Source organism: Ixodes scapularis, unplaced genomic scaffold (assembly GCF_016920785.2).
Source record: "Ixodes scapularis isolate PalLabHiFi unplaced genomic scaffold, ASM1692078v2 PGA_scaffold2__306_contigs__length_199485367, whole genome shotgun sequence".
Classification (NCBI taxonomy): domain Eukaryota; kingdom Metazoa; phylum Arthropoda; class Arachnida; order Ixodida; family Ixodidae; genus Ixodes; species Ixodes scapularis.
The window spans coordinates 57821098-57841718 of NW_024609857.1; the positions used below are offsets into that span (position 1 = coordinate 57821098).

A 20621-nucleotide genomic window follows, 5' to 3' on the forward strand; every position below is an offset into this window, starting at 1 on the left:
CACGGGCACCACCTGCTGTAAGGTCCCGCAAGCAGACGGAGCCGCTGTCACGATTCATCACCAACACAGTTCCTTCTTGAGGCTTGTTTCACTTTGAAGCCATAAGGCAGATTTCAACACCAGAAATAACAGGTGGCAGTTCACAACACTGTCCGCGTGCTCGGAACTTTCACGTTGCGAGGTCTTGCTTCGGGGACGCCACCTTGCCAGACACTCCGGTGTCGTTACTGACCGTCTCCAGGACCTCACGGACCGACGTCTCCGGGAAACACGTTCTTGAACTCGCGTACACGTTGGCGATCACCTGCTTGCACTTTTGCGAGATCTTCACACAACGAATCTTCGAAAATATCCGAGCAGGAAAAGAAAGCTTCCCGCGTAAGACGCCATCTTCACGAAACCGGCGAGGCAGGGGCAGCCGCGCAACCCGAAAACCCGAAGCGAGTGCGAGTGCCGCACGAACGAAAACGGAAAATAATTTGGAGTAGTTTACATTATCTTTTCCTTTTTATTGAAAAAGAATCGGTGTTCCCTCGAAATCATAACGCCACTATTAGTTAATAGCTACAAAGATGTACACTTTTCGACTTTTTTTTTTTTTTTTTTCAGGGGCCGCACTATTTTGTGGAGCGAGCGTAGTCGCGGTCGGCTGTGCAAACCGGCGCGCTAGCTTTGACTACGTTGCACGCTATGTTTGAAACGGAGTATAGTTCAGAACTTTCTGGTCAAATCGAACAGACCTAATGTATTTATTGCTTTTTCACGTTGAAGAGTAAATCGACCCATGGCAGAAGATTTCTAATATTGTTCAAGTTCAGCATTCAGCACGTCATTAAAAAAAAAAAAAAAAAAAAAAAAAGCCTTTTTTGTTGTGCATTGAGACCATTGAGATCAGTGAGTTTCCTTGAGTGCAAAATAACGACAACATCCTATGGCGACATCACGGTGTCAGATTGGCTGTGAAGGTTTGTTAGCGTTTACTGTGGTCTATAACTGCAAATGAAATACTTGGCGCACAAATAGTTAACAAATAACGGTAAAGATTGTAAGGGAAAAAAAGTAAAGACCTATTCTTCTAAAGTTCTGTAACGTTTAATACATACAAAATAGGTGGCGCAAGTTACCGCTTAATTCGTAGAGCGATTTTTTTTTTAATTTATATGTCTAGCCATTATCCACGCGCGGCGAGTCGCGGATAATGGCGAACTTTGGTTGATTCTGTGTTGTTGACGTTTACTCTTTGAAAGGTTATGCTCTGAAGCTGACTGCCTGATATTCCAAAATAATGGAGACCATAAAGGTGAGAATTTCACAATATGCTCAAAATCTAACTATGAGACTCATAATAACTCCAGATCAAGATTCGTGATGTTCCTAAATCCAAGCATGGTCGAGATAGGTAGTGCATACTGTCGGCACCAAGTCGGCACATATTTACGAGTTCCTAGTACGAAAAGTACTGCATGATTTACTGTTTCTTATAACAGCTAACTTTAATGTACGTTTCGTGCCACTATTGAGCTACAGTAATGCATCCCGGTTTCCGAAGTTTTAGCAACACGTTGTTGCTATTCGAATCTGATGTGACGGGTGACGATAATCATATCGGCTTTCTCGTTTCTGTGTCGCGGTCATGACAGCATTTCGAAGAGAGGGTGAAGATGTCGACCAGCATGTACGCGGTCTACAAGCAAACCCATCCTCCGACTGGCGTCGAGCATTCCATCTACTGCAACTTCTACAACTCCCGGGAGAGGAGTCTGGTCGTCGCCGGCTCTTCTGTACTCAAGGTTTTTCGGCTTGTGCCCGAGAATGATGTGAGTCATGCCATTTTTGTTGTCTCTGGATTGTTAAAATTTCTTGAGATTATATTTGGGTCATGGTGCGGTTTACGTTGTATGAGGTGGCATACGTGAGTAAGGACTATCTGGATGGCTAAGTTGGACATTTACATGTACGTTTTAAAAGGTCACAGGAGTGGCGTATTGGTGTCTGATTGGCGGGGCCAATTGCCTCCACCAGTCAGCCGCCAATACGTCACTTATGTGGCCTTCTAAAACGTACATGTAAATGTCCAACCTAGCCCTCCTGGACTACCACATTGAGACTAGCCACAGCCAGTTTAAACCACACTTCAAAATGAAGGCACTGACATGACAGCAGGAAGAGATTCATTAGGTGTCGCGACTCTTATTCAGGAAGCGCCATCATCACCAAACTTTGTGAATACTAGCTATGTGAGACGTCTGCAAGTTTCGGTCCTTGACTCAAAAGGGTTCGATGAATCAGGTTGGCAGTGATCACTGTACCAATTATACTACTCCAGAAATAATTGGTGTCTCCGTTGTCTTGTTGGGAAGGAGCGACCAGCCACACTGGAGTCCGGAACCCAAGGGTTTTATTATCCCATTCATTAAACTCAAGATAACCCAGAGCATCCGCACTCGCAGGGACAGAACTACGCTTCGCCATGGGGCACGCGAGTGGAAACTGTCGAGTCATCACTACATCCTCCCTTCTCAGTTTTTACAGGTCCAGATGTACCGGTCGCCTAACTTGGCGGCCCAACCGAGTCACTCTTATCGGCGTATTGTCCATCCACGTTGATGTTGACGGGGAGTTCGTCAAGTTCGTCGGCGCTGCTGTTGGTGGAGGCTCGACTGCAGTCGGCTGTTGTTGGCTTCCCGCACTCGGACTTGTTCTTCCCGTTGAAACCGCCGGGCGGGCTGGAGCCATAGTCTTGTTTGTCAAACTGCCAGGATCCGGAGCGTCGGAGACCGCCAGCGACACATTGAATGGTACCAGGTGCCTGCGGTTGAGTTGCAGGACTCCTGTCCCGGTCTCAACTATGTAGGAGCACGGCCGCTTCGCTGGACTGAGGACTGTTGCTCGGCACCGTACGTCTTGTACCCACGCGTCTTCTCCTACGGACAACGGGCGAAGTTGGCAAGCGGCGTGACGGCGATTGACGTCCTCTTGCTGGTGTCTTTGGGCCTCCCCGTCTTTTCTTTTGAAGTTCCAACGTGATGGCCACCCTGGCTGCAATGTCTCTGGCATCTTCGGTACCTTTGTCTGCAACCGTCGGCCCATTAGCAGTTGTGACGGACTGTAGCCGGTCACTCCAGGAATTTCTCGATACACCAGGAGGGCCATGTGTGGGTCCCATGACTTGTAGAACAACTCTTTCATGGTCCGCACCATACGCTCCTCTTCCCCATTCGCCTGTGGTTAGCGTGGGTTGCTCATGACGTGATGGAAACCGTAGCGCTGGGCGAACTCGGCGAACTCTCTCGAAGAAAGCTGCGGCCCATTGCCTGATACCAGCACGTCGGGGATCCCAAACCGGGTGAATGTGCTCTTGACCGCTGCAATGACGGATGCTGATGTCGTCGACTTCAAGCAGATGACCTCTGGGAAGCTGAAGTAATAGTTTACGACGAGCACGTAGTGTCTCCACTCGAGCTCGGACAGATCCGCACCGGCTCTCTGCCACGGACGACTGGGAGTCGGTGTGCTGATTAGTGGCTTAGAGCACTGTACTTTTGTTTAGGAGCACCGCTCGCAGGCTGTCACAAGTTGCTCTATTTCGCTGTTTCGAGTAAGCCACCAAACTGTGTCCCTTGCTCTTGCCTTGCAGCATCCGATGCCCTGATGGCTTTCATGTATCAGCTGCAGTATCTCGTGTCGCATCAAGCGTGGAATAAAGATGCGGCGATCTTTGAGTAATTAGCCATCGCACACGGTGATGTTCCCGCATTTCTTCCAGTACTCTTGTAGATGCACAGGAACTCTGGACACATGTTCTGGCCACCCCTTTTCACAGAAGCGTTGCAAGCCTGAGCAGATGCCGTCTTCGGCATGGTGCTTTCGTAGGGCTTCCAGACAGGGTCCAGTTCCTGCACCGGGGCCCTTGACAGGGTGTCTGCCATAGCTAAAAGTTTTCTGGGGACATAAAGAATGGTGAACTGGTAGTGCATGAGGTGGATGCGTAGTTGCTGAATTCTAGGTGGCATCAGATCCAACTCCACAGATCTCAATAGCGTGACGAGAGGGCGGTGATCCGTGCTGACTTGGAAGTCGATGCCTTTCAAAAACTGATTGAGGCACTCGACTGCCCACGTTACGGCCTGTGCTTCTTTTTCGGGCTGGCTGTAGCAAGTTTCGGTGGTCGCGAAAGTCCTCGATACATAGGCCACTGCCCGTCTCTTGCCAGGGGACTGAACTTGAAGCATGACGGTCCCGGGTTCGTAATAACTTGCATCAGCTGAGTCACCACTACACCCGTCATCTGCACCAAATATAGAAATCCGATTCACGGCATGTGGAAGAATACCCATGTATAGAAGAAGGGCATGTCAGAACTATAAGAGCTTTTACGGGTGGACAAACACATATAAGGACACATAAAAATGCCAACGTGTCGGAATGCATGTAACGTATTCCTCCTAGCTGCGCGTCGTGCTGAGCCCGGCCAGGTGACCTGTGTGGGTGCTGCCCGGACGGGCTCTGCAGCCGGCCGCTCTGCAGAGCCCGGCCACCCTCCCTCTTACCAGCGGCCGGGCCACTGCATCCTGGCAGTGGGGTGGTGTTTTTTGGAACTATGCCGCGCGCCAGCCAATAAGAGTTTATTTATCGATTCGCTGCTGCAGACTACAGGCTTTGCTCTATCAGACAGGAATTTAGGTGCCGTTTGGTGCAGCTTCAAAAGCTGATAACGTCGGTTTGCTTTATGGGACAGTTAATGCTTTTGCATTAATAAAGTTTGTGTTAGCTACGTTTGGTGTTCCTTCTGTCTTCTTCAGGTCCTGAATTTACAACAGTGGGTGAGGAAAGACTACATCACCTTCATAACAGGCAAAGCGTACAAGTTCCAAAGTCTGGCGTGGGATTCTTCACGAGAGTGTCATGGTGCTTCGGGAAGATATTTTTGAATTTAGGGTAACTCTCGAAAGAGACTTGGCATGTTGCAGACAGGACATGTGGTCAAGTTAACAATGAGGCATATGATGGCTGCTCCAGCAATAAGCTCTGTCCACTAACTGCTTCAAAACAATTGGAAATTAACCGCTAGTTGGCTCGTACTGTGCTGGGATTTTGGCGGGCGAGAGTTGTTGAACATCGGACTTCCTTAACTGCTTGCGTCTTTTACAGTATGCAGAACAAAAGCACCGTGTCAAACTGGAGCACACGCACACATTCAATCTGTTTGGCAACGTCATATGCCTGCAAGCAGTGCGCCTCTCGGGTCCCCGAGACACCCTTCTGCTCTGCTTCAGAGATGCCAAGGTAAAAGAAATATGCTCTTGTGGCAATGAGCTGTGCACATACTCACATATGCGCATGCATACGAGTGAGTTGCTGCAGTTGGGACAGATAAAATTGGAACGGGCCGTACTGCACTCCTGACAATGGCGAGTATTTTTTTTTTTTTTGTCTTGCAGTTGTCGATGGTTGAGTATGATCCAAGCACTCATGACTTGAAGACAGTGTGCATCAAGACATTTGAGAAAGAAGAATTCAAGGTAAGACCAGTGCTCATTGTGTCCCGGCGCTCTAATACTGGTTCACACACTTGTGTCTGCTTACGATTGTGTGCCTTGAAACCTCTTGAAATCTTTTTTGGGTAGCCTTGAAACACTTCTTTTTCTTTTTTTGTTCATCATTTTTTCTTCTTAAAAAAGCTTTTGACTATATATTATAAGCAACCATCTTTTATAGATAGTATGTATATTTGGTCTCATAACAACTATTGCAGAACCTTCGCTTTAATGAAATGCAGTTCCAGGGTCACCTCATAGATTGCTCCAGCATGTCAGTGCGTTCTGGCGTCGTGAGAGGTTGCAAGAACTCGCTCCTGAGCAAACGCAAGTGTCTGAACAGGCCTTTAGTCTGTCTGCCTATCGAATGCGTCGTTGGTTCCGTTTCGAAATGACGCAGTCGCATCCGTGTGTCGATTGACGATTTCTACTTTCCGTTCGACAGGGAGGCTATGTGCAAATGACCCAACTGCCAATGATTCGGGTGGACCCTTGCAACCGGTGCGCGGCGATGTTGGTCTTTAGTCGCACCATTGCCGTGGTGCCCTTTCGGAAGGACACGGCCGCCGAGGAGCAGGAGACAGGACCGACCTTTGGAAAGTGAGCTTCTTTCATACTGTCGAGGTTTCATTTTTTGAGTGATTAAAAACCAGGAAAGCTTCATGCTGCTTTCCCAAGTTTGTAGGATGGGATGCGGCGATACTGCCCTGAACATCTACCACATTCTTCAAATGGGCACTTGTAATGGGGTTATGGGGAACATTGGCATGCCAAATTAGTTAAAACTTTACAAGTTGCTCGCCCGCTCGGTGAACTGCGAGAATAATGTGCGGTGGTAAAGCCAGCTAAAGAGAAACCCTGGAAAGCCGGCTTCTTTATGGAGAAGTGCATCATTCCGAATCGGAGACTTCTAACAGAATTTTAACTTTTATTTAGTTAAAAAGGGACACTTTTGATAGTTTTTGGACATCCTAATAGTACAAGGGTTCTCATACTTGGTTCCTAAGAACACAGGTGTTCCTCCAGGCAGGTAGCCAGGATTTTGTTTCAAGGGCGGCCTGCCCATGACAAAATGCTGTATGAGGGGGAGGGGGGAGAGGAGGTCCCTGCAAAATCTGAAGATTTCGGGGGGGGGGGGGGGGGGGGGAACACAGGCACGTAGCCATGGGCCGCCCCCCTGGCTACGTGCCTGTGTTCCTCTAAAGGTTCTTCGAGCTCCCAAATTTTCTTGACCGTCCCTGCTTGTAAGTGAAGAGTTTTCCCTTTTAAAGCAATATCTTTTAGCGGATCTAAGCCATCTAATGGCATGCAACTGTTTGGCAGACATCCCAGTGTATGGACACCACTGTTTACATGGCCTGTAGGCTTCTGTACCATTTTACCACATTAATGTCGAGACTGGGAAGGGTTCCTCGGCTACCAGTCTCTAGGTAGGTGTTCCTGGAGACAGGATGTCTCAGAATCTGTGTCTCAATATACGCAAGAGAAGTAAATAAGTGACCGCACAACGGCACATTGTCTGGTGCAGTAGAAGTCTTTTGTTTCACACCCCTGCACCTTCCGCTGTAAGGAGTGCTGTGAACTGAACTGTTCTCTGTTGCCGGGCTTCAGCAAACCACCTCTACTAGACTGGTATCCAGTCGCACTGACCGAGCTGGATGAGAAGATCAACAACGTCATCGACATGCAGTTTCTGCATGGCTACTACGAGCCCACCCTGCTGATCCTGTACGAGCCCCTTCGCACCTGGCCTGGGTGAGTGTCCTTGGTTGCTTGCTACCCTCGCGCAGAGCAGCACCGCCTTGTTCCTTGTGCGCATTCATTGCTGTTCCTCTTCTCTAGCCGCTCCACGTAAGCCTTACCTGTTTTTGGTATTTTACGTTGCACTTAATGCTGTCGCCCATACTTTGGGCTCTAATTCCTGCCCTCCCGTTCGGAGACTAAGCAGTCGACCTGGCATTTATCCTACATACCTACTGAGGTGCAAAATCTTAGGCTCATTGTGTAACTGCAGCGGCTGGTATAGTTTTAAGCAATGATTATGCAATAGTGATGTGTCTTCAAAAGTCCTGAAATTTTATTGACGTCTTGGTTTACTGTAAGCAACTTTTCACAAAAACCAAAATTTTGCAAACTTTGCGGCTTGTGAAATATTGATCTTGCAAAAATTACAGTACACTATGAAATATTTAAAATTCAAATACAAGATGCTGCACGAAAGGTGGTAAAGGCAACTGTCAGGCTGGTGGTAATTTTGGTTCTTTTAAAAATGTTGGCTATGTTTTATAATGTTCATTATTCCAAATGCACCACCATTATGGTCTCCCATTCGTGAATGAAGACAGAGTTTAATTAAGTATATCTATGTAACATTACCACAAAGCATAACACAATACACTCTGTGTTGCCACTGCTTTTTGCCACGATAGTTTGGCAAGGAATAGAATTGTTTTTCCTCTTTGCACTAATTCTACTCAAACTGCTCCATGTTTAATGCTCTCTTTAGTTGTTGGTATGTGCTACATATAAAGACTGACTTTTTGGAAACCAAATGATAGTGATATATTATTGTTATTATTATTGTCAAGTTCACTCGTTATCCGAGTAAAACAGTTTGCCAGTTTTGGACCCTGTTTGTCCTTGTTACTTTAGTAATTTTTCTCTTACAGTACATATTTTTTATTTCATGCAATTGAAAACACCATTCCACTTCGAATAGTTAATTGTTGAATTGGGTAATTTTATGGTGTTGCATCTAAAATAGGGGGCTCATTTTCTTGGTCTTGGGATACGGTGTTGTCAACACTAGGCATTCATACAAAAGTCAAATTTGAGGGTTTTACGTGCCAAACCAACGAAGGGCATCTGGCACGCTCCAGTGGAGGACTGAGGATTAATTTCGACTACCGGGGGATCTTTTGACACGCCACCGAAATCCCGGTTGCACGGTGCCTTCTCCGCAAGTGAGCCTGCGTCAGATTGTGGGCACCTCGGCAGGATTTGAACCCACCAACCAGGGATCCCTTTGCTTCAGAGCCACCAAGGCGGCCGAAATTAGTACAGATGCTTAGCCATATTTAAATTTCACGTCATTCTTGTGACTTCGTACAACAGACCTCCACTTTGTCCCCTCCCGTCTTAGTGGCGAGCGTTGCTAGTCGTTGTCGGCAGCACGGCGGTGACGCGGAGAGGTAACCCCCCCGTCGCGTCTCCCCGGCAGACGAGTGGCCATCCGCCAGGACACCTGCTGCATCCTGGCCCTGTCCCTGAACCTGCAGCAGCGGGTGCACCCGGTCATCTGGTCCTGCACCGGCCTGCCCTTCGACTGCCTCCAGCTGCTGGCCGTCCCCAAGCCGCTCGGTATGCGACACCCCGCGAGCACCGATCAAACGTCCGGCGAGGTTGTCAAAGATCCCGGGCAGACCCCACTTGGCAAGAACCTGAGATGAGGCGGACACTTGAGACTGGCAGTGCAAGACCCAAGTTTATAACACCCTCGTTAACGTTTGCATCTACCCTCAATCATGGGCTACGATTACGATTCTTGGGCTATCTGGTCTGCACATTTTTAAAGGCAAAATTTTATGTTCTATGTGATTTGCTCCATTGCATGCTAGAATGCAGTTTCGTTCATTGTGTTGCAGTAAGGGGACATGCGCCAGGGGGAATTTTTTTAAAATTAAAGTTTTGCAATATTGAAGTCAGTGGAATTTTTACAGTTTAGGGCGCTTAATCTTTTCTATATAAATCTGGTGTTGGATTTTATGTAGCTTGTTTTTTTTTAGGTTCTTGATGCAATGTACATGCAGGAAAAAATGTGTTCTTGTGCGAATGTGAGGCATGGCAACACGCTTAAAAAAAGCCTAGTAAACTAATTTGCTCCTTTTAAACCATTAGGTGCAAACCAGTGGGTGCAATTTTAGAATAAATAAAAATAGAAATATGTCATTTCAAGGGGCTAACGAAAGTTTCTTAAATTTTTCATGAATATAAAAAAAAAAGTACACTCTAACCAAACCTAGATAGTTGCATTCTAGTTCTACATATTCTAAAGTATGTACATGCCACATTTGATTGTGATAGGACAATACTAAGGACAGAAATCCTTGCACACAAACAGTGAAGATGCCCCAAAATTACATAAAAATAAAAACATGTTCGAATGTTACCATAGATGTGCAGCTATAATCGTTTGCGGTGCAGAAAATATTATTTTGTTATTAAGATTCCCTGAGAGATTGAGGCTAGAGAAGACTGCAGTAGCAGTGTTGGAACTGCTGTGCTGCTCCGAAGCGAGTAACCTGCTACATGCTGCTCCAAAGGATGTATTTGTGCACAATTTGCGCCATGCCTGCGCCAAAAGGGAGCTGTTCTCGGAAAGGAAACATAAAGTGTCTGGCACATGGCATTGTTCGCAATGCCATAAAAGTGAAGAAAGTACAGTTTCTTTTGTTTCTTTTTCGGATGCCTGAGTACTATGTGCGAAGAGTAGGGTTGTGCAAATATTAGTAATCAGTTAATACGCTATTTGATATTCGCTTCAAAATGAACTGCAATGTTCATACTTTCACGCACCAGTGCACTGCGGACAAGCAATACCCGCAGAGCTGTCACCGTGATCTCGCTTTGCCGCAGTGCAGCCGCGCGCTTAGGTGAAAAACGCACCTTCAGAGCAGTATGATGCACACATACGCCTGATGTATATAAAAAAAGAAAAGGAAATGTGATTGTTGATATTTACATTGCAGAAAAATGTTCAAAATGTAACTGTGTCTATTTTGCAGGGGTATATGTTAGGGTGCAATGTTCTAACAACCTGTGTCTATTATTTGTGTTTTTTTTTTCTTAATTCAGAATTGAAGGGAATATTTGAATATAGCAAGAACATTTATAATCCCCTCAATTATGTATGGCTGGGGTCCTTTATAGGTTTAATTGTATGTCAAACCTGTTGTTTACTTGCCATCCCAATGTAGGTATTAGACTTTCTGAGGCCACAGTCTATGAATATAGCTAGATTAAATTTAACAGAGCTCATAAGTGGGCGATTAGAAGCTTGGGAACAACCTTCGTGAGTTCAGTTGAATTTCTGTTTAAGCATGCTGTAACAGTAGTGAAAGGCATGGAGGAAGGTGCAGCAACTATTCAACATTTGATGAAAGAATATTTGGCCAAAACCACTCTACACTTCGAACTTGCTTCGACCCCAAAATCCATTGTTTGCACATGCCTAGCTACTACAAAGCAGAGAGCAGCGTGAGACACAGTCAACACAAAAGTGTTAGTTTGATGTCAAACTCACAATTATGTCACCATGATACAAATCTTACAAAAAAGGCAAAAATGTCTTTTTGTGTCTAACACGACCGAAGGTGCCACGGTACTTCTAATAGGTTAATTGAGACGTCTCCAAAATTACCCGCGTATGATTGTTCAATAAATAAAAATCTGAAGCGGCCAGGTCCCTTGGAGGTATGACACTTTAAATAGTCTCTCAACACTCCACCAACTGCAGTTTTTTACAGGCTAACTCATGAAGAGATTGTTTTAAATTTTCTGACATGAAAGCTCAAAATTTTCTGTTCCAAAAGTGGGAATCTCTGCTCCGAAACCCATTGTTCCCTGCTACAAGAGCTGCGCCAAATCACCACTTGTTAGTTCCACCACTGCGGAGAGGAGACAACTTGGCCTATTTGACAATGTAAATCTGATGGCGGGCGACTTCACAACTCGAAGAACCATGCAGAGAAAGATGACTCAAATTCTTGACGTTCTGGGTTGCCTGGAGGTCTTCAAATGCATATTTGACTAATTTCGAGATCATAACGGCACTAATTATTTTTATACATCAAATATAAATTCAGCAATAATAAAACACCATAAAACCCAAAATCACTTTTTTTTTGCAAAATATTGCCTTTTTTCGACTCTCATCCCCCTTTAAGATGGGATTATTTGTTTCCTCTGATTGTTCTCGTTTAGGTGGAGTGTTAGTCATGGCGGTCGACTCCCTGCTGTACCTGAACCAGAGTGTGCCCCCTTACGGAGTGTCGCTCAATTCTTTCACCGACTTCAGTACTGCTTTTCCACTGAGTAAGCAACACTTTTTGGTATAAATTTATTTGCTGCTTGCATGCTTCTGAAGGCTAGCTTTACATCCGGATTTATGACTGATTGGCCTTTTTCTAGCTTGGCTTTCTGTCCACTTGAAGCTCTAGAAAAGGAAAACCACGAGAGAGCCTTTTTCGAACATGCCATTAGAGGAATTTAGATTTTGCTTGTACACAAAACTGTTTTGTGGCATACTTCATGATATTCAGCAGATAGGATTTCTCGTAAACTAGCCCAGGGCAGGAGTGTTAGTGCTACATATAGTAGTATTTTGTGCGTCACTTTAGATTTGTTTAACTCCAGTTTTTATAACGTCTTTAAATTAATGGTAGGCTGTGTCAAATAGAGATCCTGAAGTCATGCGCATGTTCTGTTGACTGGGCTCTCTAAGGCTTTTCTGTTTTGCAACAGAGCCACAAGAAGGGGTGAAGATTTCTCTGGACTGTGCCCAGGCGTGTTTTCTGAGCTATGACAGGCTCGTGCTGTCCCTCAAAGGAGGTGAATTGTGAGTAGCCTAAATGTGTGATATGGTAATTATTGAATTAACTTTGGTTTCCCTCCTCCTTGGCAACTTCATTGTCTTTTCATTTGCAACATGACAGGTACGTCCTGACCCTTTTCAACGATGGCATGAGGAGCGTCCGCAACTTCAACTTCGACAAGGCAGCGGCTAGTGTGCTCACCACGAGTGTAGGTTTAGTTCAGCTTTGCTCTTGACCTTTGGCGATGCCCAAGGATTGACGTTTCAGCCGAAGTCGTGCCTAAAAATTGCCTTTTCTGTATTGTAAAATGCCGATGATTGATATGCTCCTTTCCGCAACAGATGACACTTTGTGAGGAAGGCTACCTCTTTCTGGGATCGAGGCTTGGGAATTCGCTGCTGCTGCACTACACCGAGAAAGCTGCAGAAATGGAAGAAGCTGGGAAGAAGGAAGACAAGGCTGAGGGAGATGTGAGTTTCTGTCTTGCTGTTGAACACTGAAAAACCATACTGTTAATGTCAGGTTCCTTTTACCTTTCTCCGCGCTCCTGTGATATCTTTGCAGGCGAACGACCCGCCATCGAAGAAGAAAAGAATGGATGCCATTGGCGACTGGATGGGCATGTTTAACATTGGATTCGTTCACTTGGAAGCATAAAGCTGTTTATTGTACAAAATATTTAGCATGATTAATGTGTACACTTGTTTTCTTTCTTTATACAGCTAAAGATGTGGCCCTTATTGATCCGGATGAGTTGGAGGTGTATGGCAGTGAGACCCTGGCCACAAAGCAGTTGACATCGTACACTTTTGAGGTAATTTTGTCTCGTGTTCTTCGAAGATTTCTGCTTGGCATTCGAACAAGCTGGTCGTCTAAAATGAGTTCTAGTTGTCTCTCGGCGGTTTGTTAGAGCGTTAACTTGGAATGAAAGATAAAATTTCTCCAGAATCTGGGGGCATGCTATGCTACTTGCAACTTTTGACCGTAGATGGAAGAAGAAAACCTTATGATTTTTTTAAGTTAAGAAAGCTGCATGATAGTAATTGCAGTAGCCTCTTTTGATTATTCGATTTGTGAAGTCTCTGCTGTACCACTAACCTGGAGCGAGTTTTGCCTCGTTATATCTTTTTTTCAGTTGCTATGGATGTACCCAGAGCCATATATTGGGAGAGTCTGGCCAGTAGGCATGGCGACGAAAGCGCTGGAGCGGAGAAAAGTGAAGGAAATGAGGGAGAGTGCTGAAGGAGCGAGAGGAAGGAGAGAGCAAAGAGGAAACGACCGCCATTTTTACGCAACACTCTTTCGGCCCGAAGCACGGTTGAGGCTACGCGTCGTCTGATACAAGCAGACTTCTTTTTCGCCTGAATAAAAGTGCGCGGTCAAACATTCAGGAAACTTTATTTGTTAGCTTTTTAACACACCGAGGAATAACACTTGCCAGAGCCAGCGAAATAAAAGGAAAGAAGCGAAATTTAGATGTCGATGCCGTGCATTCCACCGGGTGAATGAATGAAAATGGCAGCCCTCCCTGCACAGCTGGGAACAGCCGGGAGTTCACGCGCATGCGCTTGCGCCTCTCACTCTGTACCGTGGGCTGATTGGCTCACTCGGGAGGGTGCGTTATGGCGGCAAGATCATAAACTGGCCAAACTCTCAATATACAGCTCTGGATGTACCTAGTACTAGATCTGGGTATGGTGGGAAAACTGCTGTTGAGTACCCTTTTGTTTAGGATATTTGTGCACTATGATTTTCTTGTGCACTTGTTTCCCAAGGCGGTGAGTGGCTGTCCTTTTGTTTATTGGAGTCAAAATCTCATACCGAGGAACATATGAATGAGCCAATTAAGTTGTTTCTAGGTTTGGTTAGTGTCACCGCAGTGGCTGTTTCATTGTCAAAAGCCACAAAGTGTGCAGAATCCTGATAGTTTTGCCTGCAATCGTAGGTATGCGACAGTCTCATCAACATTGGGCCCTGCGGGAAGATCTGCATGGGTGAGCCAGCATTCCTGTCTGAGGAATTCACGCAAAACAGTGACCCAGACCTCGAGCTAGTCACAACGGCAGGCTACGGAAAAAATGGGGCTCTCTGCGTCCTGCAGGTATGCTCATTGCAACCGAGTCTGTTTCATCATTTAGACAATACGATAGCATTTGGGCCTTTCTATAGGCTCATCTGGGTACAGAAAATGCAAGTAAACTTGAAACGAAGTCGACTTAGTTTGTAAAAGACGCAAGGGAGTAGTGTGGTTTGAACTCCGCACTGTAGAAAGGATAGTGTTTTTGATGCCCTCCTAGTGGGATTGGTTGATCTAACTTCTGTCATGTGCAAGGTGCTAAGTATAGACGCTTTGCAGCAGCTGTGCATGGGCGCCGCCATAACTGACCTTCAGTTTTTGTTCCCTCTTATTCCGTTCGCTTCACTTCATCATTACCACAGCAGGACAGGTTATTGCCGTTTTAGATGCTACTGTGTTCTTGTGCGCAGCATAGGCCCTTGTGAAGACCCGTAAACGCCCGCTTTAGTAGCTCGGCATCTCGGTAAGACAAGAGAAGGGCGGCTATGGCGGCTCAATCTGGCGCGTGTGTAAAGCGTCTATAGGTGGTCAAGGAACATCTTGCAATTAAAACTGAAAGAATTGTACAAGAAAAAGAAAAGTTTGACAAGGAAAGAGGGAATTAAGAGGGAGGGAAGCTGTGTTTGACTTGTATATTTCCAGAACTTTAAAGTTAAGCAAACTTCTTGGGCAGTAGAAGTGGGGAAGAGAGTGCATGAGGATTTTGCCCAACATTTTGTGTAATATTCCACAGATGCTAGAACTGCTAGTTTTGTGAGCTCGTTTCCTGTAAACCCAATCTGTAGCAAAAGTCAGTTCTTTCAGGAAATATCTTGACTGCATCAATATCTTGGCTGTAATATTGATACCTGAAACGTCTGTACCAATATTACAAGTGTACTTTATCTTGGCCTACTACAGGGTGTCACAAAAGAAAATTTACAGGGGTTTTTTCACCTAAAAAAAAAACTAGGCATCGTCGAACGCTCATTCTCCGCCCAAAGGTAGCGCTAGAGGTCACAACCAGATACAGTCTTTTAATTATTCCTTTGGTGCAGCATGGCCTATTTTGCTTTTTGCACCATTAAACACCTAATAATCAATCAATAATAATCACAACCAGATACCAAAGTTTCAGCCCGATCCGATACTTTATTCTAAAGTTGTAAGTGATTTTCTGACAAAATTCAATGGGAAGATGGAGCCCATTTTTGCCCTTTTTCGGTTTCTGATGCCATAGAGCCCCATGTATTCGAAAACTCCGCCGGTCGCCATTTTCCCCTTGAACTTTTCAGAAAATCACTTATAACTTTTGAACAAGGAATTGGATCGGGCTGAAACTTTGGCATCTGGTTGTGACCTCTAGCGCCACCATTGGGCGGAGAATGAGCGTTCGGCGATGCCTAGATTATTTTTGCGGTAAAAAAACCCTGTAAGTTTTTTTTTGTTACATCCTTTATATCTGTACCTTTAGTTGTGCATTTTCATTACCTTGTCACATGTAAGTCCAGTGTCTCTGTTACATTCTTCACTTCACTTCACATGTTTTATATATGTATTACTTTTTATTGTGCCACATTACAGACCTATCGTAATATCCCGAGTCATCGCCCACCTTCCTGCCGCCTGAAATTCATAACAAAAAGTGGTGTGGGCCATGTCTCTGTAAAGGAGCACAAAAAGTTGAAAAAAAAAAAAAAAAAACTAAAAAAAACACCTTTTTTTTGTGCGTATCTAGCGCGGCTGCACAAGTGATACATTAAACTCTAAACTCGAATCAGTTTCATTGTTTTATGCAAAAAATTTTCTTGAAAGAATGTTTTATGATTGGTAAGTCCGCTGCTTGCATACAAGCTATGAACACTGCCGATTGGCATAGTGCACAAACTTTTGTTCTGTGAAGGCATGTTTTTAACACCCTATGTTCTCGTTAGAGAAAAAAGAAGTCCAAAAGAAAGCAGAAAAACCAACGCGGCTCAACGAGCGAGTGGGCAGACGAAAGAAGCGATGAAGAGCGATGCTGGGGGAGCAGGAAAGTTGGCAATCGCATTGGCAGATAGTTTGGCATCGGGCCAAGTTAGGTGCCTTGTCAATTGCAAGCTCTTGCACAACTTACTTGTTTGGTGCATACATGCGTGTGTCCATGCACAGCATGCGATCAACGCGGGATAAAGCGGCATTGCTGCGCGGCATGAACGGCACCACAAAGACGGAGCTCGAAATTGGACGCTTTACAAACGTCCGTGTGCGGCGTTCCAGCAAATCTTACCCAATGGCTTTGTCTTAAACATTGCGCAACCACAGTCGCGACGTGCCGGGAGAAGGAGGGGGTTTGCCGACCTTACGTGGGCAGAGGCAAACTTTGACCCCAGGGTTACATTTTAGGACATAGGGCAATCGCTTACCTCACAATCCCTGGATGGGTTGCTGCTTGTGTTATCTTTCCGACTCTGTTTTTTTGTTTTTTTTTTTGTCCGGACAAATTTTTTGTGAGCAAAACAAAGTTTAATTTTGTTATCTGCGTTGTTTTCTTTTCGCACAAAGGCCCTACGACTTTAACAAAAAGAAGTGTCTTTCCCTCCTTCGTTTTACTTTGTCACGGTAGTCCTCCAACTGTTAGGTCTGCGGCCGCGTCATTCGGGTAGGATGAATTTTCGCAGATCTCGGAGTCCGTCCGTGTTGGGGTATTCCTAGGGGAGGGCGATGACTCGGGGATTATGAATGACTCGAGATGTTGTGGTATGTTGGTTGTTCATGGGCACAGAATAAAAACATTATGGTTATGATTATGCTTTACTGTATCAGTGTTCGCTCTGGAGAGATTCTCTTTCTCTCATATGAAATTTCTAAAAGTTTGGTGCCTGTGCCATGTAGCGGTCGGTGCGGCCTCAAGTGGTCACTACATTCGAGCTTCCCGGCTGCGTTCATATGTGGACAGTCATGGGACCTCCAACAGAGAAAAAGGTAACTTTGTTGCCAGGCATTTTAATCATAGTAGAGGTACTTTTTTTTTTTTTTTTCTTTTTTTGTATGTTTTTTTCTTCTGGCTTTTTATTTTTTTGCAGAGGTTGTCAATGGTTTCTGCCCCAGATGTTTCTAGCATACACCGATCCTTATTTTTACCATATTAAAGTTGCAAACATTGTTCTGTACTGGGGTGATTTGTAAGGAAGGGTGGCGACATAAAGACTAAAGCTTATCGTTACAAAATCATAAGTAATAATAATAATAGTATAATAATAATAATAATAATAGTATAGATTTCAAATCTAATAATCTACAAAAATATTGCAGGCGGACAAAGCAGTGTTCTGCTTTTACTGTCGAGACCGGTTATAACGAAGTCAATGGGGATTGGAAATCGCTTCGCTATATCCGCTTCGTTATATATGAACTCGTACAAATAACATTAAAAAAAAACGATAAACGGGCTGTCATGGGCACATGTTTATCAAGCCTGCAGGAAGCGGTCGAGACTTCCCTCCACGCGTCCTCTTTTAAGTCGGAGCTGCTTCTCGCCAACTGCGAAAAGCTTCAATCGGAAAAAGATCCTGCTACGTACAAACCATGTCGACAGCTGCTACGACCCCGCGGAGGACGCCGGCGGTGGACGGCATTCTTTACATTTATGCGCACTCCGTCGAGTATGGAACGCTTTTGATTCAAGGCGATTGCCTTCATCTTCCCCGTTGAGGTGCCGGTGTTGCCAGGACTCTCCATCGTTGAGTGGCGATGATTCGCCGAATCGGTGCTTGAGCGAAGAGGGCTTTTGCGCAGGAGCGACCTCACCGACCAGACGCTGACACGGATTACGAAGCAGACAAAGAAGCGCGCCCGGCACTGAGTTCACGCTCAAACTTGTTTGTCGTCGGTATAGAGAGCCTAGATTTAAGAGCTGGGGCAACTGCTCGATAGGGCTCACGTGGTTTGTGGGCCGTGTTTGCAAAACGAGCTGCAGCATGCAAGGAGTCAAAACTTAAAAGCGTTCACCTTCTGCAAACGTGTCCGTCCCTCCGCCCAGTTTCCTCGCCACACTGGCGACACGGCCATCAAATGAAGGCGTATTTAGTGCTCCCTCTCTTAAATCTAGCCTCTCTCAGTCATCTCTACCGGTACATTGTCGGTAGTGCTCCGAACGCCCTTATCAGCATGCCACGACGGCTTCTTCACGGGCGATGCGGTAAAGCCGCTTTCCAGGTAAGGAGCGGAGAGCAGACGACATTGCAGGGACTGCCGCCGGCGGCCTTTCCAGCATCTTCTGCAGCCTGTTGTGGGTGGCTTCTTGGCCGCAGCAGCAAAGTGCAGCAGTCAAAGACTTAATAAACTTTCCACATTTTTTTTTTAATCACAATATTTTTTTTTTGCTATATCTGTGGGAGCCGCTCAATTTCCTTTGCTAAAAACAGGTACATGTGCATAGAAAAGTGCAAACAGGAATGGGAAATATTGATCACTTTGCTTTAGCCGCTATTTTGTTATAACCGACTTCGTCATAACCGGTCTGGACAGTACTTTGATATTTTTTCATTGATGCCTGCCCATTTACTATTCCCATTTTTTTAAGTCTTGTTTTATAAGTTACCGGAAAGCAATGTTTCATTTATCAGCCAGGACCTCCTAGATCTAGAAAGAAGGCATTTGATCAGTCTAATCATTGTTATAAATTAATGTGGGGTTCAGAGCACCACCTTTGTTAGATATTTGTGCTTATAAGCATGGCATGCAGGAAGCCTATACTTTGATGTATAACTGCATACTCAGCATGTAACAGACTACAGGGGAGGAGATTGAACACACATGGCACTAGCGATTCTGATGCAATATTCGACTAACATGACCAAACACCACGTCAGCATTCAACGAAGCACGGCCTGAACAAAAGTGCCAGTTACATGCTGTCGCAGCACCCGTGTCCAATCTGCACCCCGCGTTCAATCCTGGTAGATGACATAAAGAATCCAATTCATGAGCTTTGCATTGGGTAAACATTGAGCTATGTGGCAAGACGAGCCCCTTGCAGTTCAATCTCCTCGCCAGTACTGCATTTTACATTGTATTTTATCTGACTGTGTCTTACATTTATTCTTGCATTTTCTCAGTTTGAGGGATTTGGTGTTTTTCGTTTGTGCAGCAGGAGAAGAAGGAAGCATCTGAGGAATCAGATGAGCAAGCAGCAGACGCTACGCTCACCAACACCCATGCATTTCTCATCTTGAGCAGAGCTGACAGCAGCATGGTATGAATATTTCTGCACTGCTATTCAAGCTTTTAAGGGTAGGCACGGCCCAGAAAGGTCTTCTTTTTGCGTATTTGACCGATTGCAATGAAAATCGCTCGGCATGTTCGTCATAAAAACTTTGGAGGGTAGGCCAAATTTGAGCTCAAAAGGTCAGGTTTACTCAAATTTACATCATAATTAGGGGTGTGCAAGTTTTCGAAATTTCGAATACTTTGCGTATAATGCTTGTTATTCGATTCAATTCGATTCACACTTTCGCTGTTTGAACTATTCGAGTTCTTCGAATACTTCGAAAACTACGAATAACGCGGAACTCGCCGATTAGTGTCAGCTTGCAGTCGAGTTCCCTGTTTTGTTTTTGGACTGCGCACTATGGTTTCGAGCTTAGCAAACCCAAAAAACCAACCTAAATGCATTTCTTTTTTTTTCTTTTTCTTTTTTGTAGTAAGCACTGCAAAGTTTTTTGCACGTGGTAGCGCGATCTGTCCTTTGCTTGCCATGACGTCTGGATTGCGGAGTTGGCGAAGTGGTCGTGGCGCAAATGCTGTGATAGATTGGATGAAGGACTACGATTTGCAACGGCACATGAATCGTCGCGACGGACCACACAACGTTTCGGGCGTCCGCCCCAGACGTCATGTATTCCTTCCTGTCTACATTCTTTTTGAATGTAGCACAACCATATATTTGCAAGTTCGTATATTGTCACGGGTGGTGACCAATAAATAAGAGGAAATAAACAGGAAGAAATAAATGTTTAATGTGGCGAACTTGTGCCAAAAAATAAAAGGGTACAAACGATAATAACCGAGCGTCGCGGGCGTCGAAGTCGGCGTAGCAGCAGAGTCGAACGCTGGGACGAGACTGCCTCCGGCTTGCCCGCAGAGCCGCTTTTGTACACACGTTGGCTTCTGGAGCATTCGACGTAGAAGGTTCGACGCCTAGAACATTCTGACCTCGAATCAGCTAGACGGTTCTCGATTTCACCAGAACATCACATTACAGTATCAACAAAAATACATAGCCGCGGCCAGGAATCGAACCCTGGCCTTTCGCGTGGGAGGCAGGCGCGATAACCGTTAGGCTACGGCCGCGCTGCCTACTTGGCGCGCGGCATTACTCCCCCCTTAAGAAGTGCATCGCCCCGATGCATCCCAAAACAAAACAAAGCACATAAAAAGAACGGCAAACTAAAG

At 45.3% G+C, this 20621-nt stretch overlaps 1 protein-coding gene across 4 annotated transcripts in view; it reads left to right on the forward strand.

Moving 5' to 3' along the window:
* Positions 1–1160: 1160 nt before the first annotated feature.
* LOC8025089 (cleavage and polyadenylation specificity factor subunit 1) overlaps positions 1161–20621 on the forward strand; it is an 80270-nt gene continuing 60809 nt past the window's right edge. For 2 of the 4 annotated variants that reach the window (XM_042291875.1, XM_042291877.1), the window contains exons 1-16: positions 1173–1300; positions 1641–1817; positions 5152–5286; positions 5442–5522; positions 5983–6137; positions 7149–7292; positions 8758–8897; positions 11520–11630; positions 12060–12153; positions 12251–12338; positions 12472–12600; positions 12695–12749; positions 12853–12944; positions 14076–14231; positions 17061–17150; positions 19318–19422. In XM_042291875.1, the coding sequence (XP_042147809.1) occupies positions 1286–1300; positions 1641–1817; positions 5152–5286; positions 5442–5522; positions 5983–6137; positions 7149–7292; positions 8758–8897; positions 11520–11630; positions 12060–12153; positions 12251–12338; positions 12472–12600; positions 12695–12749; positions 12853–12944; positions 14076–14231; positions 17061–17150; positions 19318–19422 (1767 nt within the window). In that variant the 5' untranslated portion in view covers positions 1173–1285. Of the gene's footprint in view, positions 1301–1640; positions 1818–5151; positions 5287–5441; positions 5523–5982; positions 6138–7148; positions 7293–8757; positions 8898–11519; positions 11631–12059; positions 12154–12250; positions 12339–12471; positions 12601–12694; positions 12750–12852; positions 12945–14075; positions 14232–17060; positions 17151–19317; positions 19423–20621 lie in introns of all 4 variants that reach the window. The other 2 variants (XM_042291876.1, XM_042291878.1) reach the window with 2 other exon arrangements.